General features: G+C 38.2%; 1 protein-coding gene across 1 annotated transcript in view; it reads right to left on the bottom strand.

Moving 5' to 3' along the window:
* The window catches only part of LOC122064454 (phospholipase SGR2-like), an 83,027-nt gene that overhangs the window by 4,537 nt on the left and 50,645 nt on the right, over nt 1-27,845 (bottom strand). The window contains exons 5-11 of the mRNA XM_042628153.1: nt 19,810-20,424; nt 19,661-19,721; nt 19,439-19,560; nt 19,173-19,245; nt 14,989-15,091; nt 14,317-14,410; nt 14,121-14,183 (exon numbers count right to left, since the gene is read on the bottom strand). Of these exons, the coding sequence (XP_042484087.1) occupies nt 14,121-14,183; nt 14,317-14,410; nt 14,989-15,091; nt 19,173-19,245; nt 19,439-19,560; nt 19,661-19,721; nt 19,810-20,424 (1,131 nt within the window). The remainder of the gene's footprint in view (nt 1-14,120; nt 14,184-14,316; nt 14,411-14,988; nt 15,092-19,172; nt 19,246-19,438; nt 19,561-19,660; nt 19,722-19,809; nt 20,425-27,845) is intronic.

Here is a 27,845-nt window from a genome sequence, read left to right as displayed (position 1 = left end):
AGATTTCTCTCATAACACACAATCGATTTTTCCTCTTCTCCCTCTTCTTCCTCATCTCACATCTCATTGTTCCTTTTCATTCACATATTCCAACTTGGTATCGGAGCCTTGTAAGGTTGGTTTGAGAGTCAAGCTACTAGTCTCCTCCCCTCTTCTCTTCTCTTCTCTTCTCTTCTCTTCTCTTTGGAACCGTAGGTTACAAAGGGGTTCCAAGGAAAGGGCCTTTTATGTAAGAAGATTGAAGATACCTTGAGGGAGGCATGCAAGGAGACCATGGAGACACCAAGGGGAGTTTTTCTTTGAAGAAAGAGACACTTGCAAGTTGCAAAAACCAAAACCAGGCTTAGGTAAGCTCACCGCTAGCCCTGGAGTATTTTTGCTCTTTCTCTCTCATCCAGTCAGCTTTGGAGCTGAAACTAGGCCCATATGGATCGCCCTAGGGTGTAGTATTAGCCTCTTGGTCTCGTTACAAGCCTCCTTGAGTTGGGCAGCCACAACTCAAAATATCAGTGCATATAGGGTACTGCTAGCCCTGTTTTTGGTGTTTTTTACCTCTAAAATAGTGCCTGTGATGCTTCCAGTCGCAATTTGTTTGTGAGGTATGATGTCTAGGGTTATTGAGCTCCTATGTTATGATTCTACATCTTGAAGAAGGTAGATGGTGTCAATTCCTTTGAAGTGTATGCTTAGATTGGTGGTTGGATTTCTTTTAGAGGTTTAGGGAAAGCAATTTTTGGGTAGAGTATGTACTACTCACCTTGTGTGTGACCCTTTATCTACAATATGTCTGATGATAGTGGCCTTGGGGCCCTTTTTGGAGATATTTCAACCAGTGCATCGAGTGGTTCTACTCACTCTACCCTTATGGTTTTTGATAACCCACATACTCAGATCTCTATTGTAAAGTTGGGCAACGCCAACTTTTTGGATTGGGCTCATTCTGTGAAGCTTTCTTTGCGGAGTAGGGGAAAGTTGGGGTATGTAACAGGTACCATTAAGGCTCCTAGCCCGGATGACCAGACATATCCAAAGTGGGAGACTGAAAACTCCACTGTTATGACATGACTGATTTTTTCCATGAAACCTTGGAAGGTTTATGAGGAAACAAACTCCAAGGATATTTGGGACAATGTTACTAAAACCTTTGACCGTGTGGGTGACTCGGCCAAGGTTTATCAATTCCTTCAGAAGGTTATTGGCATGAAGCATTTCTGAGTACTACAACACTGTCATTAGTCTCTGGGAGGAGTATGATCACTATAGAGACCTCCAACTGTTCCTCAGTCTTCTTCTTTCTCTCTTCCCCCCAAAGTGTTTGGGTGTATCTGTTATGTCCATGTTAATAAGTCTTCTCAGACTAAACTGGACCCCAAGGCACTTAAATGTATCTTTCTTGGCTACTCCTCCACCACCAAGGGATACAAGTGCTATCATTCTTCTTCCAGAAGAAGGCTTCTCTCTAAAGATGTCACATTCCTTGAGTTTGCACATTTTTTTGTCTCTCCTCAACATCTTTTTCAGGGAGAGCATAATGGAGGTGAAAAGGCTACTGATGAGATCCCTATTCTTCCCCCACTGCCTATCTCTCCTTTTATGCTGGACATTGGGAAACACAAAGAGGTGGATATTATTAATGTTGGTGATGATTGAAGAGTTGGTTCAGGTTCAGGTTCAGGCACAGGCAATGAAAAGGAGACCATTGTGTACACAAGGAGGAACGAGAAGACCTGCCAAGAGTCCTCTTTGAATCCAACTCAGAGTTAGATATTCCTATTGCTATTAGGAAGGGAAAGAGAGCTTGTACTAATCCTATAGCACAATTTGTTTCCTATGACTCTCTATCCCCTATAGGTGTTGCATTTACTATGCTCTCTCATCTGCCTCTATTCCCAAGAATGTTTCTGAAGCTATGTTTGACCCAAAGTGGAAACGAGCCATGACTAAAGAAATGATGACCCTTGAAAAAAATTGCACCTGAAAATTGGTTGACCTTCCAAGGGGAAGAACTCTAGTTGGATGCAGGTGGGTCTATACAATCAAGTACCGGTCAGATGGTACTATTGAGAGGTACAAAGCAAGGTTGGTGGCAAAAGGATACAATCAAGTGTATGGGATTGACTATCAGAAGATATTTGCTCCTGTGGCTAAGCATAACACCATAAGGGTCCTTTTATCTCTGGAAGCTAATAAGGATTGGCCATTGTATCAATTAGATGTGAAGAATGCCTTCCTATATGGCGACTTAGAAGAGGAGGTGTATATGCAAACTCCTCCTGGCTTTAAGTTCCCTTTAGTTGCGGGAAAGGTGTGCCTTCTCAAGAAAGCTGATGAGCACATTTATGTGTGAAATTTAGGGTATAAAAGCATGCATTTTACATATTTAGAATGGAGCTACCTTGGGTTTTACACTCTTTTTGCAGGTATCGGGCGCCATATCTCCAATTTTACACGTAAAGAGGTTCAGTTTCTTTTTATGGCTGCGAAGAGGATGAAATTCTGAGTAAGATGGATGTGTTGCATTAAAAGTACGCATTCATTTTGGCACACGTACATGCAATTACTCTTTTCGGGTCAGAAAAAGAATAATAGACCAGAACTTAACCGAGATGTAGGCCAACCCTTCTGCAGTTGTCCCAGGGGTACAAAAGAATATTCTAAATCCCAACAAAGATCGATGGACCCCCTTGAGTAATTGAAGATTCTTTTTTTTGGTGACTACTTAGCGTAATTGGTGAGCTGTGGTGTGCAAAAATCCCATATTAACCAGGAGGTCTCAAGTTCGAACCTTTTGGCTTTTTTTTTGCTCTCCTATTTTCCAACCACTTAAAGACCAAGGGCATGGAGGAGATTTCCCATTAAATTAGAAGATTGGTCAAAACAAAGCAAGAGAAATTCGGCCAAGGGGGTTTCTTGCGCAAGAAGAGAGAAAAAGGAAAGAAAAAAAAAGAGAAATAAATCCTGTCCAAATCGTCTCTCTCCTCCACATCATCAACAAAGATGTCCAAATCTTCAAGCAAGCAGAGGAAATCGTCCAAGGGTTGTGCGCAAGTTTGAAGGAGAGAGAAAAAGAGAGGAGAAAAAAAGGAAATAAGAGAGAAAATAAAAAATAATAATAATAAAATAAAGAGAAAATCGTTGGGTCTCCCATCTTGCACGATTTTCCTCCTCTCCCCTCCACATCAGCACCTCAATCTAGAAAAAAATCCTACCTTTTAGAAACCCAATTCGTTGGATTTTTTCTCCCCTTCCCTATAAATAAGAATCATGTAAGAAAGGGAGGCACTTCTCTTCTTAGGGTTTTTTTCTTAGTTGCTCTCTCTCTCTCTCCCCCTTTAGTTATAGTTTTAGTTTTTGCTATTAAACACTTTTGTAATCCTCTTTTATTTAATGAATGCAAGCACTTTTGTTTTTGATTTAGTCTTTTAATTTTATGTTTTATGCAATTGAAGTTGTAATTTTCAAGTTCTAGTTCTAGTTCAAGGTTTAGTTCGAGGTGACAAGAACAAGTTGTGGAGCATCTCCTTTAAAGTTCAAGTTTCTCTTTCAGATTTGTTTTCTCTAGTACTAGCAATTTCAGATTTGGTTTATTCCAGATCTAGTTTTTAGTACTGGTAGTATTTCAAATCTCAATCAAGTTTTCAAGCATTCAAGTATGGAAGTTCAAGTAAGGAGGCTTCTACAGTAGTCTTCTCACTCCCCTCTCATTCCCTCTTCTTGCTACCCTTTCATTTTTAAAATAGGTTTTAAATTTTCAGCTTTTACATTATTGCTTTCCCTTTCCCCAAGGTTCATGGCTAGATTATGCATTGGCTTTACCCCTCTCTAGTCATGGAACCATCATTTTACTTTCTTATTTATATTGCATCCCTTCCCCTAAAGACAAGTAGAAAAACCCTTGTAAAAGTATTCTCTGGTCAAGTAGGGAAGCTCATATTATTTATGGTGCATCCCTTAGGCTAAGTAGATATACCTACTTGTGTGCCTCTCTCTAGCTTTTTCCCTTTTTTATTTTATTTATTTACTTTTCAGCACTTTTTATTTCAATTATTTTCTTTTTAATTGCATGGTTTGAGTATTTAAATTCCTAGATGACGAATGGTTAAGTCCTTCAATTTTTATTGCAATTCCAATTTCTAATTTCCCTAGTTGTGTTGGTTATGACGCTTTTAGATGCCTTTGTGTTAGGACAGTAGTTAGAAGTAGATCACCATAATCAATCTTTACACTTTTGCATTACTAAAGAACAAAAATAAAGTGGCTGCCCTCATTGTGTTCGACTCGTTAGCTACACTGATCCGTACGCTTGTGGTTACTTTTAAAATTCAAACAAAAGCTCTGTATGGTCTTAAGCAATCTCCAAAGGCCTGCTTTAAAAGGTTTCGACAGGCCATCCTGAAGAATGGCTATTCCCAAAGTTAGGCTGACCACACTTTGTTCACTAAGCGTGGTAATGGCACCATTACAACTTTGATTGTCTATGTTGATGACATTGTAGTAACTAGAGATGATAGAACTGAGATAGCCAATCTGAAGAACTATTCAGCCCAACAGTTTGAGATTAAGGATCATAGATCCTTAAAGTATTCCTGAGGATTGAAGTGTCTAGATCTAAGAAGGGCATAAATATATGCCAAAGGAAGTATATTTTAAATTTCTTGAACGAAACATGAATGTTGGGCTACAAGCCTGCAAATTCTCCTATTAAGCAGAATCATAAGCTGGTGGAAGATGCTGGCCCTTCTCTTGTTGATGTAGGGAAATATCAAAGGCTAATTGGGAAGCTCATTTATTTGTCCTTGATTCATCCAGACATTACTTATGCAGTGGGGGTGGTGAGTCAGTTTATGCATGCTCCCAAGAGTGGGCAATTGGATGCGGTTTACCACATCCTCCGGTGCATAAAGTCCTCTCCAGCAAAACGGCTGCTTTTTGCCAAGCATAACCATATGAGAATAGAAGGCATCATTGATGCAGATTGGGCTGACTAAGTCTCTGATAGGAGATCTACATTAGGCTAGTGCACATTTGTAGGTGGAAAACTAGTTACATGGCGGAGCAAAAAGCAATCTGTGGTGGCTCGGTCTAGTGCAGAGGTAGAATTTAGAGCCATGGTTCATGGAGTGTGTGAGCTTCTCTGGTTGAGAAGCCTGGTCTAAGAATTGGGTTTTGATACTGAGGCACCTATAAGGCTTTATTGTGACAACAAGGCTGCCATAAGTATAGCCCACAACCATGTGCAACATGACAGGACGAAGCACATAGAGGTGGACAGACACATCATTAAAGAGAAGATTGACAGTGGTTATATATGCACACCTTTTGTGAGGACTGGAGATCAGCTGACTAGTATCTTCATAAACGGTCTTCTTCATTATCAGTTCAGTTCTCTACTGTATATTAGTTATATTTCTCTAAGGGCAGTTTAGTAATTTGTCTTATTATGTTTTATTTTCCTTTTCCTCCTTTGGGCGGTATGTGTAATTTCCCTCCTTAAGGAGGTTTGTGTAATATCTTGTAAATATATCAGTAAAGGATATATAGGTGTCAATGAGATTACTCTCATAACACAATTCCAACATACAATCGATTTCTCCTCTTCTCCCTCTTCTCCCACTTCTCCATCTCACATCCGTCTCACATCCGTGTTCGAATTCTCGGCAGAGATAAGTTTCTTACCTTGCTTTAGGCTTATAACATAGTTCGGCATGAAGACTGTCACGCCTCTGTCATGCCGCCTCCATTGTTCCTAATCGCTCTATTCTGGTTATTACTCCTACAAGTATGGAATCTTCTGGTGCTAAGCCTGGCCCTCTTGTAAAGGAACCAGTAAAGTGTGACTATTGTGGTCGGTTGCACCACATCTGTGAGACGTGTTGGAAGTTTCATGGTCTTCCTAAAGGAGGCCATGGTGAAAAACGAAGTTCTCTATGCTCCTATGCACATCTCTCTAAGGCCGCTGACAATTCTCAGCCATCTATCCCTGCCTCTACAACTCCTTTCTTGTCGGATCAGCTACTTGCTCTCTGCACTTGCCTAACTTTGGTTTATCTCCTTTATACTACATCCAAGGCCTTTACTTGTTTCCGCTCATTCACATTGTGATTCAGTGCCCAAGTTTGGATTCTTCATAGTGATAATGGTACCGAGTCTATTGACAACATCTTTCGTCAATCTCTAGATGAACATGGTATTATAAACGAAACATCCTACATTCGCACCCTGAAATAGAATGGTATTCCTAAGTGGAAGAATTGCCATATTTTTTAGGTTACCATTCTCTTTTATTTTCCATAAATGTTCCAAATTTTTATTGGGGGCATGCTGTCTTAACTACAGCTTATCTCATCAACAGGGTGCCTTCAAATAACCTTGATTTTAAAACCCATGTTAGCCTTCTTCTGGATCCATCTCTGGCCTACCAGATTCCTCCAAGGGTGTTTGGTTGTCTTTGTTTTGCTCACAACTCCACCGCCTTTAGGTCTAAGTTAGATCCATGGGCTTTCCATTGTATCTTCCTTAGATATTCTGCCTCTCAGAAGGGATACAAGTGTTTTCATCCTCCGTCCCGCCGACTCTTTGTCACCATAATGTCACCTTCCGTGAATTTGAGTCCTACTTCCAGTCATCTTTTGAGGGGTAGAGTATTATCGTAGAGATTCTAGGGGAAGAGAGAAAGAGGAAGAAGAAGAGAGAAAAGTGTGGTAGAATCTTGTGTGAGAAATGATCCCTCTCACACATATATTGCTTCACTAATATATTACAAGGAATTACATACACCTCCCTAGGGAGTAAAAATGAAAAATGAGAATTACAATATAAGAACGCAAGTAACATTACTAGTTCCCAAACTACCCTTAGTACACAAAATCTAACACTCCTCCTTAAGATGGAGAATAAACGTCATACATTCCTAGCTTTGGATAACAGAGTACTGACCTGATGATAGATGAGCCTATTTGTAAAGACATTAGCGAACTGATCACCAATCCTCACAAAAAGTGTGCATAAGTAACCAGAGTCAATCTTATCTTTGATGAAGTGTTTGTCCAGCTCTATGTGCTTTGTCCTATAATGTTGCATAGGGTTGTAGGCTATACTTATAGCAACCTTGTTGTCATAATAGAGTCTCATGGGTATCTCAATATCAAATCCCAACACGCTTTGGCACACTTAGCTATTTGACCATCCTTCTCAACCAAAGGAGTTTAGACACTTCATGAGCCATAGCTCTGATTTGCCTTTGCACTAGATCGAGCAACCACAAGTTGTTTTTTCTCCTCCTTGTGACCCGTTTACCACCCACAAATATACAATATCCTGATGTAGATGTTCTGTTAGATACTAAACCAGCCCAATCAGCTTCAATGTAGCACTCTATCTTTAGGTGGTTATACCTAGCATAGAACAATCTTTCCCTGGGGAGGACTTCAAGTACTTGACGATGCGGTATACATCATCCAAGTGGTCACTTTTAGGGGCATACATAAACTGACTCACCACCTCCACTGCATAAGTAATGCCTGGACGAGTCAAAGAGAAATAGATAAGCTTCCCAAGCCTCTAATATTTCCTTGCATCAACAAGAGAAAGTCTAGTCTTCTCATAGTTTATGATTTTGCTCAATAGGAGAACTTGCAGGTTTGCAACCCAACATTTCTGTATTTTCAATAGGTCCAGAACAAACTTTCTTTGGCATATATTTATGCCCTTTTTAGATCTAGACACTTCAGTTCTCAGGAGTACTTTAGGGGCCCTAGATCTTTGATCTCAAACTGTTGGGCTAAGTAGGTCTCCAACCTAGTTATCTCAACTCTACCATCTCCAGTCACCACAGTGTCATCAACATAGACAATTAGGATTGTGATGGTGCTATTACCTCGCTTGGTAAACAAGATGTGGTCAGCCTGACTCTAGGAATACCCATTATTCAAAATAGCCTGTCTGAACCTTTTAAACCACGCCTTTAAAGATTGTTTGAGACCATATAGAGCCTTCTTGAGGAACACACCTTCCCTTCAGCTGAAGGCAACTTGAAGTCGGGATTTGCATGTACACCTCCTCTTCTAAATCACCATAAAGGAAAGGATTCTTCACATCTAATTGATACAATGGTCAGTCTTTGTTTGTTGCCAGAGATGAGAGTACCTTAATGGAATTATGTTTAGCCACAAGAGCAAATATTTCATGATAATCAATCCCATACACTTAGCTGTATCCTTTTGCCACCAGCCTTGTCTTGTATCTCTCAATAGTACCATCTGGTTGATACTTGATTGTGTTGACCCACCTACATCCAACTAAAACTCTTTTCTTGGGAAGATCAACCAGTTTCGAAGTAAAATTTTTCTCAAGGACCATCATTTCCGCAGTTATGGCTTGCTTCCACTTAAGGCCAGACATAACTTCAGTGACATTCTTAGAAATAGAAATAGAGGAGAGGGCACAATAAAGCAACACCTGTAGGAGAGAGAGCATTATATGAAACGAATTGGGCTATAGGATTAGTACAAGCTCTCTTTCCCTTTCTAATAGCAATGGGAAGATCTAACTCAGATGAAGGAGAATGGATGTTACCTGGCTGAGGAAGTGGATCTCAGGATGTGGTCCAAAGTGGACTCTTGGTAGGTCTTCTTTCCCTTTCTTTTATACACAAGTAACTTATTCTCCTTACCAGAATCTGAACCACCACCTGAATGATCACCAATGTCAACAATATTCACCTCTTTGTGTTTCGCAATGTCAATCATAAAAGGGGAAATAGGTAAAGGGGAAAGAAAGGGAATGACATTAGTAGCCTTTTCACTCCCATTATTCTCCCCTTGAAGAGGATGCTATGGGAAGTAAAAAAGGGAACAAACTAAGGAAAATGACATCTTGGAAAGAAGTCGTCGTCTCAAAGAAGGATGGTAGCACTTGTAACCTTTGGTAGTGGAGGAATAGCCAAGAAAGATGCATTTGAGAGCCTTGGGGTCCAATTTGTTTTGAGAGAATTTATTAATATGGACATAACAAATACACTCAAACACCTCAGGGAGGAGAGAGTAGAAAATTGAGGAGACAAGGTATCCAAAGGAGTTTTGGAACCAAGAAGTTTTATTGGCATATGGTTAATTAAAAAGCTACCAGTAAGGAGAGCATCAGACCAAAAAGTTTTAGGAACATGCATGCCAAAGAGAAGACTCCTCTTGACTTCCAACAAATGACCATTTTTCCTCTCAACTACTACATTCTATTTACATTCTATTGGGGGTGTGTCAACACAACCAACCTTATGGATAATGCCACTATCAGTAAAAAAGTCTTGAAGACCACCATACATGATACATATACCCCCGGCCCCCCCTTTATCAGAGCGAACAATTTTAATTTTAGTTTCACACTGAGTACAGATGATTTGATAACAAAAATTTAAAGGCATCATAAACATCAGTCTTATGTTTCATGAGAATAGTCCAAGTAGCACAAGAAAAATAATCAAAAAATGAAACAAAGTAACGATAACCAAATAAAGAAGTAGATATAGAGGGCCCCTAAACATCAAAGTGAAAAGGAACAATAGATCTATTACCATGTTAGGGATAGGTCAGTGACAACGTTTGACAAAAATTACATGGTTCAAATTGAAATACATGATAAGTAAAAAAAGAAGAAAAATAAATAAGGTAATTAGTTCCCCATAACAACAAAAGAGGGATGTCCTAAATGTGGGTGCCAAAGCATCACAAAATCCACAGAACTGTTGTCACTACATCCACACACATAGGACTAAGCTGTAGCCAAAAAAGGTGATTGAGGTTCAAGCAAGTAGAGTCCTTTATTCTCATGCCCACTGTCAATAATCCTCTTCATCACCAAATCCTGAGAAAAGATAATGAGGAGGGAAAAATGTGACAACAAATTAAGGACAAGAATGCTACCCTTACGAGAAATGAAGGAAAGGAAGCCATCAGCTACCCTGACATTATCCCTACTAGAACAAATGTAGTAGGAATCATAATAGTGGGATGTACCAATTATGTGGTCAGTGGCTCCAAAATAAATAACCCAAGATGAAGCTAAAGAAGGGGTTGATGTGGAAGCCTATAAGGATGAAGCTAAGGAATTTGGTACTTAATGAAGATGAGCCACCCAAGTGTGACATGACCCTGTGGAATGCTACAATATCCTCCTTGGTAAGTTAGTTGTGCTCTACCTGAATGCTGGGAGGAGACTCCATAGTATCAGTTTCAGTCTACACAGAGTGCGCTCTAACTCCCCCTCTACGGCCACCACACATACCATTGAATCCACGTGTACCAGGATGGCCATAGAGTACCCAACATCTCTCTTTAGTGTTCCAGATTTCCCACAATAATCACATCAGAGTCTATCCCTGTCATCTCCATGAGGTGGCCCTTGGCCTCTGCTGCCACCACCCCAATCTCTCTGAGAACTAGAAGAAAGAGTCGACCGCTCAAAAGGGGATGCAGGCTCCATGGCCACTCGTCGAGTTTCCTTACTTTGTAAGTAGCTACACACCTTATCAAGGGATGGAAGAGGAGACTGGCCTAAGATTTGTATCCGGATTGACTCATACTCCGGATTCAAACCACCAAGTAAGATATGAACACTCTCCTTTTCAAGCGTTCGGTAAACGTTAGCTTTATCTTCAGGAGTGGACAGTTGTCATCCCTACAATGATCATACTCTTTCCAGTCACCAATGACAGTGTTGTAGAAATCAGAAATCGTCCTATCCATTCTTCATTGTAATGACCTTCTGCAGTAGTTGGTAGACCTTAGCCGAGTCACCCACTCGGTGAAAAGTTTTGGCAACACTGTTCCAAATGTCCTTGGCAGTTTCTTTTCTTATAAACTTCCTTCCAATCACAGGTTTCATGGAGAATATTAACCAAGTTATAACAGTGGAGTTCTTAGTCTCCCATTTTAAATACAATGTGTCACTTGGGTTAGAGCTCGAATGGTACCTATAACATACCCTAGCTTCCCCCTACTCAGTAAGGAAAGATTCACAGAGTGAGCTCAGTCCAAAAAGTTAAGGTTGTCCAACTTAAAAATAAAAATCTGAGTATTTGGGTTCTCAAAATCCTTCGGAGTACTATGACTCGATGCACTGGATGAAACTTCTCCACGTTTACTATCTTCAGACATATTGAAGAAGCACACACACAAAGGGGGGAGTACACACTCTACCCAAGTCCATTATCCCAATACTTAGAAATAAAATCCAGCAAGGAAGGAAAATGCCCAACTGAAAGATATCCACCTCAAACACACTCTTCAAAGTGTAACATCACTTCACATCTTAAGAGATCAAAACCGTACAATGCATCAACCCAAGAAATAACACACAACCATCATAGACATCATTTGACAAAAAGATAAATAAATAAATGAATAAAAATAAAAAGGGAATAATGCTACTGGTACCTTAAAAACATGGAAGAAGTGAGTTGTGGCTCAACAGCCCTCCTCTTCAAGAACCGAGGGAATGTGGAGTTGAAAGAGGGGCCTAGTGTGACTCAAAAGAAGCCTACCCCAACCTCAACAGTAGCTGGATGAGAGAGAGAGAGGGCCATTCCAAAATAGGGTTGGCGGAAATGGAAAGAATTTGTCCTTCTATTTGAGCTTCAAACTTCAATCTCTTCGAATGGGGCCTCCTTTGGTTGTCTCTATGATCTTCGTTCAAGGTCATCTCAAGAAAATATTCAAGTTTTTCACACAATATTCTCTTCCTTGGAACCCCTTTTTAACCTAGGGTTCCAAAGAGAGGAAATGGGAACGAAGAACTTGTAGCACAACTCTCAAGCCTACACCTTAAGCTTTGATACCAAGTTGAAATCTAAAGGCTGTAAAATAACAAGGGAGCAAGAAAGGAAGAGAGAAAGAGGAGGAAAAAGAGAGAAGGAGAAGATATTAAAACAATCAAAACATATAATTTAGATGGTGAATTAGTCATACAACACTTACGACTGCAATCCACAAGATGCATACCATTGCAGATGGCACAGCCGCTCCTTTGAATGCGACATGTTTTAGGCCCAATTGTTCTAAAAGTCCATCACTGCCGACCTATAAGCCCTATCATCAATATGTTGCAAGTATCCAAACCACGTTGAGGTATCCAAACCTTGGGAATGGCTAACTAAGATTGTGAGGATGTGGAGGTGGCACATATGGCACACATGGTTGCTTTGAAAGAATTTTTACTATGTTGAAGAAAAAAAAAGTATGGGAAAAATTAGGTTTACCTTGAAGCTCCAAGAAGTCCTCTCTAGGTTGATCTTGGTTGATAATACAAGACATTATAAGAAGATTGCAAATAGTTGAGCAAATATTTATGTTTTGTGGCAAAATTCCCCCTTTCTTGGTCAAAACCCACACACAAAACTTAGGAGTTTCTGTGGAAATATAGAAAATAATGTGTGCTTACGACGAAATAAGTGAGCATGGGTTGGACTAGTTTGGTCGAACCATGCGAAACATGGGAAATTACCTCAAAACCAGTTACATTTGAGTTATCGACCTAGGGTTTCGTTTCGACCCTCTGCAAAACTAGGAGATTTCGATCAAAAGTGAGAATTTTCAAGGAGATTTAGAACCAGGATGTGAGCTTAGATGGATTAAGGTGTTTACTTGGTGATCTGGGGGTGACATTTGAGAAACTGATAAGACTATACTGAGCTAACAAGGCAAAAATCAGTATAGCTCATAATCCAGTGCAGCATGACAGAACCAAGCATATCGAGATTGATAAACATTTCATCAAAGAGAAGCTTGAACAAAGCTCCCGATTTGCATTCCATTCGTCACTTCCAAAATCCAGTTAGCTGATTATTTTACCAAAAGTTAAATTGTAAGATATTTCATCCTATTGTATGTAAGTTGGGCATGAGAGACATCAATGTACCAACTTGAGGAGTGTTGTGAAGGATAAAGGTTATGACTAGATTATTACTAGTATGCTAGGATGAGGACCATGACTCAGCCTTAACCAGCTCTCCTTAATTGTAATCCGTAGAAATCCTAAATCCTCTCTATAAATAAGAAAGGCTTCTGTTATTCAAAATAAGCCAAATCATTCTCTTCTTATCTTATTCTCAACCAAGGATTGTTGTACATAGATATTACAGGGTGGCATTTGAATGATGATGATAATAAGGTAGAAGTGTTGCAAGTTGCAATAGTTTTTAATAAATAAATGGGATTTCAGTAGAGTTGTGGAAAAAGTATATTTGGATTTCCACCAAGAAACTAGAGGATACATCACCTTGAGTTACACTTTCACTTGGACTAGATCAAAGAGCTACACCGTTTGAATGCAGCACCATTTCAGATGTGCTGGGAAAGATGATCTACAGAACTTTTTGTGAAGACTTGGGACAAAAGATACATTACAATGAAACCATCTAGGAAAGGTACCAAAGGGAGAAAAACAAAGATGGAGGCATCTATAAGTTTTCTTCAAGATGTCTCAATCGAAATCAAGACAAGTGGAAATTATAGTCCTGTTGGCTTAGAATCACTAGACCCAGTACAGCTGTGCGTGACAAGTATACAGCAATGTTAAGTTGCAAGGATATTTATCCTGGCAATATGAAGATTGAGTCACTTGAAGATTTCAGCTTTTTCCGATTTCTAGTATAACGAGGCTTTTCAGGTAACAGGAGTAATTGCTATTACTGGAGCAGCATTACAAACCAAGATTGAGTCACAAGGTTCACATAGTGTAAGGTGGAACTTGGGAAGAGTATTTCTCTTCCCCTTTTTTTTTTGGGGGGGGGGGGGTGGGGGAAGGGGGCATGGACGAAGCCTATTGTGGGTGAACCAGATAATTTTTTACTTTGTTCTTTGTTCTAGTATTTTAGGTATCCATCATTCTTTTCATTTTTTGTTGTCATGAGTTCAGCAATAAAATCTTACTACACAGTAGCAAGCATGTGGCTACCTGAATTTCTATATGAAAACATTTGTATAGACAAGGTCTATTTGGTAAAATGAAACACTTTCATCTATGTAAAAGTATATGCAATATGTCGTGAAATTGTTTAAAAAATAAATAAATAAATAAAAATTGAAACCATTTTCAACAAGATATTAAATCTATAAGCTTTAACCTACTCTCATTGAATTGAACTGATCCACAACTGCTTGAGAACGTGCAGCCAGATCTTCAGTGAACTCCTGCATCAAATTCACATAAGATTATGCTCCTGTCTAAGAAAGAAAAAATTGAATAATAAGGGAAATATGATCTTTCACCAAAAAAGGGGGTGGGGAAGCTGATCAACGATTGCATTTTGTCTGCAGTTCATACCTGGAATCCTATATGTAACCTCTTTCCACCTTTGTGATAAGGAATAATGACCGGGCGTTTGGTGATGTATTCTTTACAGACAAGCGGTTCTACTCTGTATGAAAGCCCACCCTAGATTCATATAATGTGTTCACTTCAAAATAGAACTTCATTATATACAACAGAAATGAATCTCAAGAGTTTTAAGAAAATTTTATTTGTGGGGAAATCATCCATCATCCCAGCAGGTTGAACACCTCCGACTCCAAGTTGCCAAGAGGAGTTAGAAGCAGGTAAGAAACCAAAGGAGTTCATACTGGAGTGATAGATGATCAGAACAGTATAATAAAAGAAATCCTTCTCTATTTCTGTATCATTTCCAAATCATTCTAGGTCTGAAACTGTCCCAACACCACTTAAGATGTCTAATCATTTCTAACATTATTTTTCCCCCCTCTTTGTATAACACACTTCTTTTAGTGAGGGTAAATTTTGATCATTTCACATGCGCAGTTGAAAAGCATGCGAGACAATGACAGCTCTTGACAATGACATTATGTTAAGTACACTTCCAATTCAAACTATTTTCATAATACTTTTTATCCCCGACTTAAAAGAACTTTTGGTAATAAGATAAAGGGTAATTAAAAGAAGGTTACATGTTAAAAAAAAAAAAAAGTGATTACGACAAACCTATATGCCACAGGATCGAAGGGGTGAAAAATATTGATCATCTGTCTACAAGCAGGGATCTCTTCGCTTATGCTTTCATCTTGCCAATATTCTTTCCCTTTGCCTTCAAAGTTCATACACATGAAAGAATTCAGAGAACTTGAGGCTAAAGAGTCCCAAATACAGTGCTAAACATGACAAGGTATGGTTCCACACACAGTAGCAAAAAAAATAAAAAAACCACAATTATAAGTACAAAGTGGAACTAAATTAGACTCAAATAACATATTACCTAATGGAGAATAATTTAACCACCAAACAAATCGTTCAATGATCTTACTCCCGTGGTTCAAGGTTTTCACCAATACCGTCAAAATTTCCCACATTTTGACAGTATCCTAGTTGTCTGATACAAATACCATGTGATTTTTAAAAGTCACTGGTTTCAACCAGTATCGACCAAAGAAATGTGGGAATTTTCAGGTGGACCAATGGGTCAGCTTTATAAAACCTTCTTAAATGGGAAACCAAGACTTCTTATTTCAAGATTTCAACCCTCTCCCCTTATTTCTTCTCTATGAAGTGGGAAACTTGGGAAAACACTCAAGATTTTTCCCTTGAGCCATCAAATCTTCATTCTAAGCTTGGATCTTGCACATTCATAGCAAATCTACCCAAGGAAGGGAGCTTGGACCAAAAAGGTAAATCCCATCTTCCCTAAACTTTGTGTGCCATCCTTTGAGAGCACCGATTTATTTGGATATGGTGGTGGGTATGGATAGTATGGTGGATCTTCTACTTCATTTGAGCAGGAGGGTAGTTCAGGAGGTGGGTCATCTTTTTTTGATAGTATATTTGGGTATGGGTCATCCTTTTTTTACAGTATATTCGGGTATCCATCCCAACCTTGTGTGTCACATCCACATCCCATCACTGTGATTGAGCCATTCACTAGGCTAGGATACCTAGCTGATGTTGATGATGCATCTTATAGATGGGTAGTGATTTACTACCAAAACAATTGGGCCCAAAACATGTCATGGGACTCATATGTGGTGCATTCAGAAGAGCGGCTATGACATTTGCAGCGGTATGCAACTCGTGGACTGGAACCACCTAGACACTGTACTTGGAATTGACTGAGTGTTGACTGTTGAGACATGAGACTTTAGAGATAACTCACAATTATGTAATATTATTATTTATTTTGGATCATTTACATTATGTTTTGTTTGTTTTAAAATTTTAATAATGTATTTCACATTTTTAGTTAGTAACTTATATATATACTTATGCAGTATAGTCTCAGTCAACGACTCGACATACATTAGCAAACTTTGGTCAATACCACAAGTATAACTTTAGGTGTTTTTTTCCATGAAACTAATTATGTGAATGGGTTAGAAATGTCTAAAATATGACGTACTCAAAAAACCAAGCAAAAAAAAAAAAACACATTTGGGGGTCCAAACCAAAGTTTCCATCAAACCGGGAACATTTCCTAGGTTTCATCGAAATTTCTCAGATTTCGACCGAAATTTCTCTCCCCAAGGGTCGAAACCCAATATTTTGAACCATGGCTACTCAGGATGATTCAAAAGAGCTATTCATCTTGGATCCAGTACATGAAGGAAAATGCGATTAGTAATCCATTTACCCGAGGTGGTAAGATGACCAAGCGGTAGAGGTTGAGGGAGGTGAAGAGGTAGCAAGGGAAAAAAAGACATGTGAGGTCTTAAGATTCTGTTAAATGTACCATGGTTGAGCTGTTATCTTGGAGGTTATGTGTTTATGTTCTTTTGGGATTTAATAGCATTATAATCCACCTCATCTATAGCCTCTTCTCTCATTCAATGGGATGTTAGGATGCGTGTGTGACTATCATTGTTAGCTCACTCTTTGGACTCCCTCAGTCCATGATTTTCTGTTCCCCTCCAACAGACAATAGCTGGTATAAATAAAATTTATAACCTTCATCAAATTGGATGAATTAAAACATCGAGTTTATATACTCAGATAACAAATTAAATAAATGAGTTAGCCATGAGAATGAGAAAGTGTATTCATCTCTGTTTCTCTTAACTAACGAAAAATAGAAATTCCTTTTTTTTTTTGGTAAATAAAAGGGCTCCCCAAGCCTAAAATCAGATTGGATGAGTTCTTAAATTTAAGAAATTATTTTTTTTTATAGAGAAAACAGTTTTCTCCTTGAATAATTTCTCTTGCATCTTTTGATACATGTTCTTTGTAGAGCCAAACCCAATATGCGAGACTGGGTCAGGGGTCCTGGTCAGGAACCAAGAGTATAAAACTGCCTTCGGATTTATACCTAAGAACAAAAATGGGATAATCAATAAATAACTGACAAGCCAATTAGTAAAGAGAACATAAAGAAGTAACTGCCTTTCTCAGACATTGACTGTAGGCAATTCTGGAGTTTCTCTTCTAGTTCTAGGTTGCCTGAGGCTGGCACGTAAGATCCTTTTGGTCTAGTTTTTGTATCCTTTGGTGGTACTTAGCCCTATCTGTAATAAAAATTTTGACAACAGTCAAGAGTTTCCATTCAATTTCTTCTGAGCAGAAGCTGTTCAAGTAGTTAGTCGAAGTCATAGAACAAAGGTCAGTAATTCTTGCCACAAAGTCAAAACTTATTTCCATCCATGTAACTTGACAAGACGTGTGGGTTACAAATATGACTCTTAAGTTAAATGGGGAGATAGGAGTCATGTAGCTGAGCCTATCTGTTTGGAATAAGGCTAGCTGAGTTTAACTGAGTTTCAAATAGGAGTTGGCAGAATTAGGTCTTTGGATAGGGACACTTTCACAGCTCTACATAGTGGCATTACTGAATGAATGAATGAATTTCAACCTTATTTGCAGCTTTCTAAGGTGGATTAGTGGTGGATGAATAGATTTCTCTCCACCCTGGGAGTATTCTTAGGTTTGTCTCCTCACATATTGGTTTCTATCTTATTCACCTATCAGCATATGCCAGCCCATACGATCAACCTGTTTTCTCCAAGAACCATCACTAGCATACGTTGTTTTCTTTATAGCAACAGAAAATTGTTATCATTAGAAGGATTGAAAGAGGATAATCACAATAAAACAAGATTAATCATCGACCCCAGAAAAGATATCATGACCTATACAATAGATTTATACTAACAAAATAAAAATATAATGACTCAAAAGAGATCATTCGTCCAGAAATGACTCCCAACTGGAAGCAAAATAGCTCCTACCTACCACAGGTCCACAACAGACACACTAACACCCAATCAGTTAAAAGGATTATTTGCATATTTTTAACCACATTATTCCTTTAATTTTTTCTTTCAAATCTCCATTTATTTGAGATACTGGTCTCTAAGAATCATTCATATGCCAAACTAACATCAATGAATAATTGATATATGGACTACATAATTTAATAAATTTTAAATAAGCAAATGAAATTATACCCAAATGTATTCCACAATTGCCAAAGCCATATCTTGCCAAGAATAATTTGCACTATATTCCTCTTCCCAAAATTTAATAACAATGTTTTACAAGGCAGCAACGCAAACAACATCCTTAGTTTAATTCCCAAGTCTGAAGTACAAGAAATATCTGACACAAGACTGACACAAGGCTTAACATGCATCGAGATCTAAGCACAGGTCAGATGTTTCAGTTCTTTGGACCATCTAGTTTGACCTGGATCAGTTGTCAGCCAACCTCTTTTGATCGAGGAATACCATAAACATACTCAGTATCAGGAAATTAACAGATTTTCAGGAAATCCTAATTGGAGCAGTTGATGGGAAAGAAAAGCATGCATGGTGCAATTAAAAAAAAAAAAAATCTGCACAGGCCGCTAATGTGTGTGTACTGCGTGAGAATGCTTGAAGAGTAAAGCATCACTCGAGCAACGACTGACAAAGTACTCCACAAAGGACATCTTAATGGTAAGGTCAAACTTACAACCGACACCAAGTTCCCAATCCTAGTCAAATAACTTCAGAACATAAATATTTCCTTTGTCTTAAAGCCAAACAAATGGACTAACACTTGAAACGTTTTCAATAGTAAATGCTTCCTGCAACAAAACTGAAGTGTTTCCCGAATCAAAGAACAAATTCAATACTACGAACTTTAAAATACGTGTAAAACTAAAAGAATCCAGTTTTTTCATAATTTTGTCTAAGATAAATAATTACCAATCCCAATACGAATATTGCGGATTGCAAGAAAAACACCAAGAGGTGAGCCAACTGCATAGAATGTGTCCACCTGATTGAAAGAAATCAATGTTAAATAGGACAGGGTGACTGTTAATAAGTATATTAACTACATATCTCTGATGATTCCAAAGAACGTACTATAATCAAATAATATAATAAGTGTACACCTGTTTGAAAGCCTAAAACGAGGAATGGAATGATTAGAATTTAATGAATAGAAAAGCTAACCGCCATACATTTACCTTAAACTCTAGCTTTGTGTACTTAATATATGGTTTGTAACTCTCAGGTGTATCAGCTTGTTCTGGAGGATGCTTTCGAGAAACAAGTTGCCTTGTGGTAGTTGAATCTATGCCAGAGTCACCTGCTCCACAAAAGAATAAAAAACAAGCTGCTTTTCTGTAAGAATGAGAAAGGATAACAAGTACATCAAACAATTTATGATTGACCACAAAAGTCCTCACTCTTTTTACTATTGCTACACTGTGACTTTAGCTGCACTGTTCCGGCCTTCAGTGAATCCACCTGCAGTGGTAATACTTTCATTAATTAGTTTGTCCATAGTCCTTTGTCCATAGTAAAAAGAAGAACAATTGATTCAAGAAGATTCTACCTCTCTCCTGAGCAATTCAATTAGTTTGTCTTTATCACAACTATCTTCAGATTTGTCTTTATCACAACTATCTTCAAATACAATCTCATTGGCATTTTCCAAATAACAACTTCTGCTTGTGGTTGCATCTGAGCAATTCCCCTCTTCAAAAAGCATGTCACTGGAACTCTGTCTATGTTCTTGGCCATCTTCCTCCAAAGATGTCATCTGTTGCTTAGAGTCTGTTCTCTCTAACAACGATTGAGATTGATTGAAGGATGTTCTTGGTGAAAGAACTTCACTATCTAATATAGGAGAACTATTAACAGTGATCAAAGAATCTCTAGTACCATCCTCCTTGTTGACGAGGGCATTCGATTGTGAAATCAATGTTTCTTCCTTAATGGTGCCCACCAAACCCTTGAAAGATTCATCATTCATAGTAGAGTCCATATCCATCAAATTTATAAAAGACGCACTCTTAGAAGATTGATTAATTGCATCTGAAGGAGACTCTTCAGGTATAACATGTTCATTGAACATAAAATCCATCGGGAAAGGGGAAGACATATTCTCTTGATGGCAAAGAATGTCATATGACAGAACACTTCCCAACGAATGACCATATAAGGAAACCTGTAGACGAAAAATGATTCATAAAAAACCCATGTTTGTTCATAAATAGGATAATTTCTGAATTATCAAGTTCCCAACTAGGCCTCAATTGCAAATGAATGGGAAAAGGGCATGGAGTGTACACAGAGGCAGAATCACGTGCAGCAGCATGTAGTTGTTGAAGGTTAATGACAGTGTCAATTGAGACTGAATGCATAACACAATGGAGATGAAGCATTTTCAAGTTCATTGAAGAAATAATGTTTGTTTCGTCAACTAAATCATTTTCTACCTTCCATGGGAATCAGTGTATCATAGTTGTCAAAGTGACTAGGCGGGGAGGGGGCACCTTGTCTAGGCATTGCCTATTCGCCCCTAGGCATGCAGTATATGACTATATGATATAATTATGCTAGTAGACCTAATATGAGAAAACCAACATACGATAAACAAAACATAGGATATAATATAGGTAGATTCATAAAAAAATAAATAAATAAATAAATAAATCAGTGTAAAATCATGAAGCGGGCGTGCTTTTGCCTTGGACCCATAAAAGAGCATGGACGTCTAGGCAACACCATGGCAACTATGGTGGTTACCAAATTCGAACTAACCAGTCTTAATTTTTAGGTAGGCGCAAGGTTTTAAGTTTTGGTACTGAGACAACTTGGTTTCGACCCTGTCCAAGCAAGGATTAAAGTATCGGTATCCGTTGTCGTATCGCTCAGTCAAAATTAAGATATGTATCAGAGGGTATCGTATCGTATCGGAGATACACTAAGCTATGCTAAAGATACACATATAAATGGATAGGAATCATTTTTTTAAACACTTTTGCATAAAGAATTTTTTAAAAAAAGCTATTAATAACATGTATTATGCGTAAACACTAAATTGAGGGTATCGTACTAAGAATTCAAGGTTTGTAGTCGTCCTATAAATATAAAATCCTTGTTCCCAACCTCGATTTCCACTTTAGTTAGAGAGAAATATGGCTGCAACTTTGGGACAAAAACCCCTCAAAAAATCGTGTTTTCTGAAAAATTACCCATCTTGGCCATTATATGACCGTAGCGCACTGTATCGGTACATACCGATACTCACCGATACATACCGATCGATATATACTGATACTTACCAATACATACCGAAACGTACATTTCACCTCAATTTTATATTTTCCATAGAGTCATTTCTGTGCATATCGTATTGTATCGATGTGTATCAGTGGTGTATTGATGCATATTGGTATGTATCGTAGGATATATATCGATACGAAAGGATTTTAAAAATTCTATGTATCGTATCGGTCGGCTAAATTTAAGATACGTATCGGAGGGTATTGTATTGGTATCAGAGATACTTTAAACCATGTGTTCAAGAAGAAGCCAAGGTCGAAACTATTCTGTACCAGTTTTGACCCTATTTCAACCAGTTTTGCATGTTTTGACCAGTTTTGACCGAAACTTGGTCCAAGCGGTCACTATAAAATCACAGGTTTCAGTCGAAACCTGTCATATTTCGACAGGTATTGACCGAGAAGTGGAGTTTCGACAGTTGTGAAACTGCCAGTAGGGATTTTGCCAAAGAAAATTGCATTTTTCTGCCAAATCACATGATTTCTACCCATCTTATTGCATTCTTCTACTCATTCAACTCTTCTACAGCTCGGATTTGTGTGGTTGGAGCTTGAAGGTGTTGTTATATGTTGATATACATTGTTGTTACCCTTACCTAAGAGCTCGAGCTTTTAGGATAAGCGGTTGTAACATGGTAACAAAGCCAGGAGGTCGGGTGTTCAATCCCTGATAAGCACAAGGGGTTTGTGTTATGTGTTGTTGTGCTCCACTGAGCTGGTTGTCCCCCTGGTTCCACGTGGTGTCACATGTAGAGCCATGTGTGTGTTGTGGGGGGGGGTGTTCACGTGCAAGGGGTGTTGTTAGATGTTGATATACATTTTTGTTGCCCTTATTGAACAGCCCGAGCTTTTGTGGCAAGCGGTTGTAACAGAAGGTAATGGTTGTTTTCCCCAAATCTAATTTTTGGAAGAATTAGAACATAAGACAGCAGTTTTGTTTCAATCATTTATGTCGGAGAGCATCAATGACATCTTCAGTGGTAAACAACTTATGGATTAAACCCACCAAGAAATTCCATGGATTTAAGTGGTGAGTGTTGTATACTAGTATTTCCTTAACCTATTGTACATTTTGATTGCTTTAATTGCATATTTACATTTCCAGTATCTAAATTATGTCACTGTTTATAATAGCGCTAGTGTACAACAGCATTCACTGCACACTAGCAAGCTTGGGTCCAAACCACAAGTATAAGTTCGGTTGGTTTTTTTCTGAAACTAATTACTAGAACAGGTGTAAAATGTAAAAATAGACAGTACAAAAAAAAGGGTCAAAAAACCATTTTCTGGGCTTGAAACCCAGGTATTGATTTTGGCCCATAAAGATCCCAAGTTTCCACCAGGTTTGATCAGGTCAAAAACCTTGTCGAAACCGAAACATGGAACCTTCAGTAGGAGAAAACCAGCCATTAATCTTAACCTTACCATGTTTAAGGGTAAGAAAGGAGGGATCTAGCAAAGGTGAGGGGAGGTGTGGCTTGTTCTTTCTTCTTGGTTATGAATTAATTTATTCAAAAAAAAAAAGAAGTAAAAAGACAATAACACCATCTACCCATGGTAATTATCATCGAAAATGCTAATCAAATAGAAAAATAGATCTTTTGTTTTAGGTTATTTTGTTAAGTTCAGAACATTCAACGGTAAAATCATGATTTAAAGTATTGGTGTGGATCATACCATATCGGTATCAATATCGATCAGTCGGCACCAATACAATACATGTATTTTAAAAAATTCTTATACATCGAGGCATATTGTATGATACGCTCTATACTTTCGATACGAACAATTGAGCCCTAAACAATTGAATTACATGTGTACGAACCATACTGAACCGATACACTACCGATACTCACCGATGGTTACCAATATTCACCGATACTTAAGATACGTATCTACAAAACCCATTTCACTTTCGAAATAGAGCTTGTTCTTCTCACTAGCAATACTTAAATTTCCAAAATTTGAAGCATAAAAACTGCACTTTTACCCTAAAATTTTCACAATCTTGATTTGCCATTCTTTCACATCCTCCTTGTATAATGCTTGGTCCAGCAGTAAAGCTACAAATTTTGCAACCTGGTGGTCAAGCAATTGAAACATGTCGACATTCTTGGGGTAAGGCTGCATAGTTCTTAGCCCCCCGAACCTCGCACATGCAGGAGCCTCGTGCACTAGGTACGCTCATATCCTCATTGTCGTGAATTATGGAATTCTCAGGTTGATCATCTCCTCCAATTAACATTCATAGAGTCCTTGCAGCCAAATAGGTGTTTTTTATTTGATTTCTCCATTCCATTTAAATGTTAATTTCGATAAGAATCATCACAACTAGTGTCATAAAAAGTCCTTGCAGCCAGATAAGTGTTTTCTGTTTGATTTCCATTTAATATTGTTATCTTTGCGACAAGCCAAGTGTGTTGTTCCTTCCACAAAATTGAACGTTGTATCACATTTCATGGTTGCTCAAGTTACTGCCATCCCTTTTCCAGTGTTCTAGGAGTATTTTCTATAAGAAGCTGAATGGCAAGCAAGGATTAAAGTATCGGTATCGATCGTCATATCGGTCGACCAAAATTAAGATACGTATCAGAGGGTATTGTATTGTGTCGAAGATATGCTAAGATACACACATAAATGGATATGAAACACTTTTTTAAACACTTTTGCATAAAAATTTGTTAAAAAAAGCTATTGATAACATGTATTATGTATAAACACTAAATTTAGGGTATCGCACTAAGAATTAAAGGTTTGTAATTGTCCCATAAATGTAAAATCCTTGTTCCCAACTTTGATTTCCACTTTAGTTAGAGAAAAATATGGTTGGCAGCAATTTTGAAACAAAACCCCTCAAAAAATCACGTTTTCTGAAAAAATACCCATCTTGGCCATTATATGACCATAAAGCACTGTATCGGTACATACCGATACTCACCGATACGTATCGACACATACTAATCGATATATACCGATACTAGTACCGATCAATACGTACAAATACTCACCGATACATACCGAAACGTATATTTCACCTCGATTTTATATTTTTCATAGAGTATCAGTACGTATCGATAGTGTATTGGTGCATATCGGTATGTATCGTAGGATATATATCGATACGAAAGGATTTTAAAAATTTCATGTATCGTATCGGTCGACTAAATTTAAGGTAGTATCGGAGGGTATCGTATTAGTATCGGAGATACTTTAAACCATGATGGAAAAATCAAACAATTAAGTTTGTTTTACTTCTTATTTTATATGTTTGAGTGGATTTAGGTAAAACAAATTAAACTTGCATCAAACATGAATTATGGCATCAATTTGTTCATATATTTTAAAAATTCTTAGAAAGTCAACAATACACCATTACTACATGTAAGAAACCGTATCCTTTTAGACAATTACAATTGAATACACTTATCTCTCAGTATGGTGTTCTCTATTTTAGTGTTTATGCATGACACATGTTATAAGTAGTTTTTTTTTACCTTTTATATGCAAAAATCTATAAAAATGTGTTTCCCTTCCATTTATGTGCGTATTTTTAGCGTACCTCCGATACGATACCCTCCGATACGTATCTTAAATTTAGCCGACCGATACGGTGACTGATACTGATACATTAATCCTTGGGTAAAATAACAAGTAAAAGTTAACTAAATGGCAAGCCAGAGGTGACCAGATGTTAACTAACTACTGTAGGCATAAGTTAATAACAAGTAAAAGTTAACTAAATAGCCTCAGTTGCTACCATCATCTCCAACGGTGCCTGGGCCCCTCCCCTTTCACCCTCCCCCCATTATTAAACATCTGGTCATCTTGCCACCACTACCCCTGTTCACCATGGTAGAGAGGACAAAGTTACATGGCTTCCTACATCCTTGGGCCTCTTTAACTCCTCCTTAGCTCGGGATTTAATCGGATCAAGAGGTCCCTTATCCCCTTGGCATAAGATGGTTTAAAGGCCATATCTTATCCCCTTGGCATAAGATTTGGTTTAAAGGCCACATCCCCTGTCACAGCTTCATAGTATGGCGAGCTCCTTCCAACTACCTCCCCACTCAGTCCTTTCTCACGTACTGGAACACTAAGGTTCTTCATCTTGCTGTCTTTGCTGGAATGGTATAGAAGACGTTGATCACCTATTCTTCACCTACCCCTTCTCCTCCACTGTTTGGAATAGAGTTCTTGGTAGCTGCTGGCCTGCCAGCAGAAGAATTCTTCCCCTTCAGAGAGAGTGGATCTGGGTTGATATATGTTTGCAAGGAACTCTATTTGTGACACTGCTAACAAGCTTGCCTTTTGTGCCTCCATCAATCATATTTAAATGGAATGCAATCTTCGTAGACCTTCGATAAGATTTGGAATGCTATCTACTATGATGCTAGTTCTAAGCTTGCCATGCTCTCCGCCATCCTACAAGGGATTCCCGAAGGAATAGGGTCATTTTTGTATCCAGGGGTCTGCCCATCTCTATCTTCCAGCCTAGTATCCACCCTGATAATTTTGCTGCTTTTTTTAGATTGTTGCTAGTTTTGCTTTTCTCCCACTTGGGGCCCTTGTATATTCTTCCTTTTCCTTTTTGGTAATGAATTTTTTATTTACCCCAAAAAAAGAGGACAATTACCAAAGAATATGATAAACAACAACATGTACATATAGTGACATTGAATTCAAATCGCATAAACACATGCATATGATTCAAGTAGCTTTAACAAGAAAACAGAAAAATTAATTCAAGTGGGAAAAGTGAGAGGAGCCAATATATGTGTAACAAGAAATAAATAAATTTGAGAGGGGGGGGGGAGAGGAAACAATCCTCCTTGCCCCCCCCCCCACCACCAAGTACAAATATACATTAAGAAGGAAAAAAGTTGAGGGAGGCAATTGCCCCCCCATGCCCTACCTTGGCTCCACCCATGTATACAACGTCCTAATATTCCATATAATAACTTGGTAATTGTTATCTAAGAAACAGTGTTATATGGCTGCAGGTGCCCACATGTTACAGAAAATAATGTGGATCGAATTGAAATGTCCACATCATAGTTGTCAAGGCATCACCTAGGCAGGTGCCTTGACAACTAGGGTCCCCTTACATCCAGGCCCCTCCAACGCATTGGGTCGCCTAGAGGCCATGACAACTATGGTCCACATTTGGCTGTACAACAACATGCAAAGACTTAGAGGACACCTAAAAATAGGAGGTCTGTTACATACTAGGAAACACTATTTTATCCTTATAATAGTATACTTTGAGCAGTTCCTAGGTTCATAAAAAAATTATTACATATGAGGTAGATTAGAATGGTAACTACTGGATCTGTGAAGATATTTGAAGTAGATTACTAGGTTCAAAGTATCTCCAATACCGATACGATACCCACCGACACGTATCTTAAATTTAGCCGACCGATACTATACACACATGGAATTTTTAAAATCATTTCATATTGATATATGTCCTACGGTACATACCAATACGCACTGATACACCACCGATACACACCGATTACATTGATACATTCTTTGCATCACGGAATTTTTAAAATCCTCAACTTTATATTTTTCATAGAGTATCGATACGTATTGGTGAGTATTGATATGTATCGATCGGTACATACCGATACGGTACGATACGTACCGATACAGTGCGCTACGGCCATATAATGGCCAAGATGGGTCATTTTTCAGAAAAAACACGATTTTTTGAGGGGTTTTTGTTCCAAAGTTGCTGCCAGCCATATTTCTCTTTAACTAAAGTGGAAATCAAGATTGGGAACAAGGATTTTACATTGTGGGACAACTACAAATCTTGAATTCTTAGTGCGATACCCCCAATTTAGTGTTTATGCATAATACATGCTATCAATAACTTTTTTTAACAAATTTTTTATACAAAAATATTTTAAAAAGTGTTTCCTATCCATTTATGTGCATATCTTTAGCGTATCTTAGCGTATCTCCGATACGATACGATACGATACCCTCCGATACATATCTTAATTTTGGCTAACCGATACGGCGACCGATACTGATACTTTAATCCTTGAGTAGAAGTCCCACAAAGGTATATTTCACTAGTTTTTTTCCCAAAGGAAAACAGGTCCTTGTCACTTTTCTCCAACAAGTAAGGGAATAAAACCATTTCCAACCTAGTATCCACATCTCTTGCTTTTCAAGAAGTTTCTAGTTTAGGCCTTCAGGGGTGGTGTAAGTGTTGAGATTGGAAAATAGATTCCCATATTGATAAAATTCACGATTTCAATATAATGCAAGCTCCTTTTTTTTTTTT

The sequence above is a fragment of the Macadamia integrifolia genome, chromosome 2, assembly GCF_013358625.1.
Source record: "Macadamia integrifolia cultivar HAES 741 chromosome 2, SCU_Mint_v3, whole genome shotgun sequence".
Lineage (NCBI taxonomy): Eukaryota > Viridiplantae > Streptophyta > Magnoliopsida > Proteales > Proteaceae > Macadamia > Macadamia integrifolia.
The sequence above is the reverse complement of the archived record's forward strand: the minus strand, read 5'-3'. Positions and strand labels throughout refer to the sequence as shown.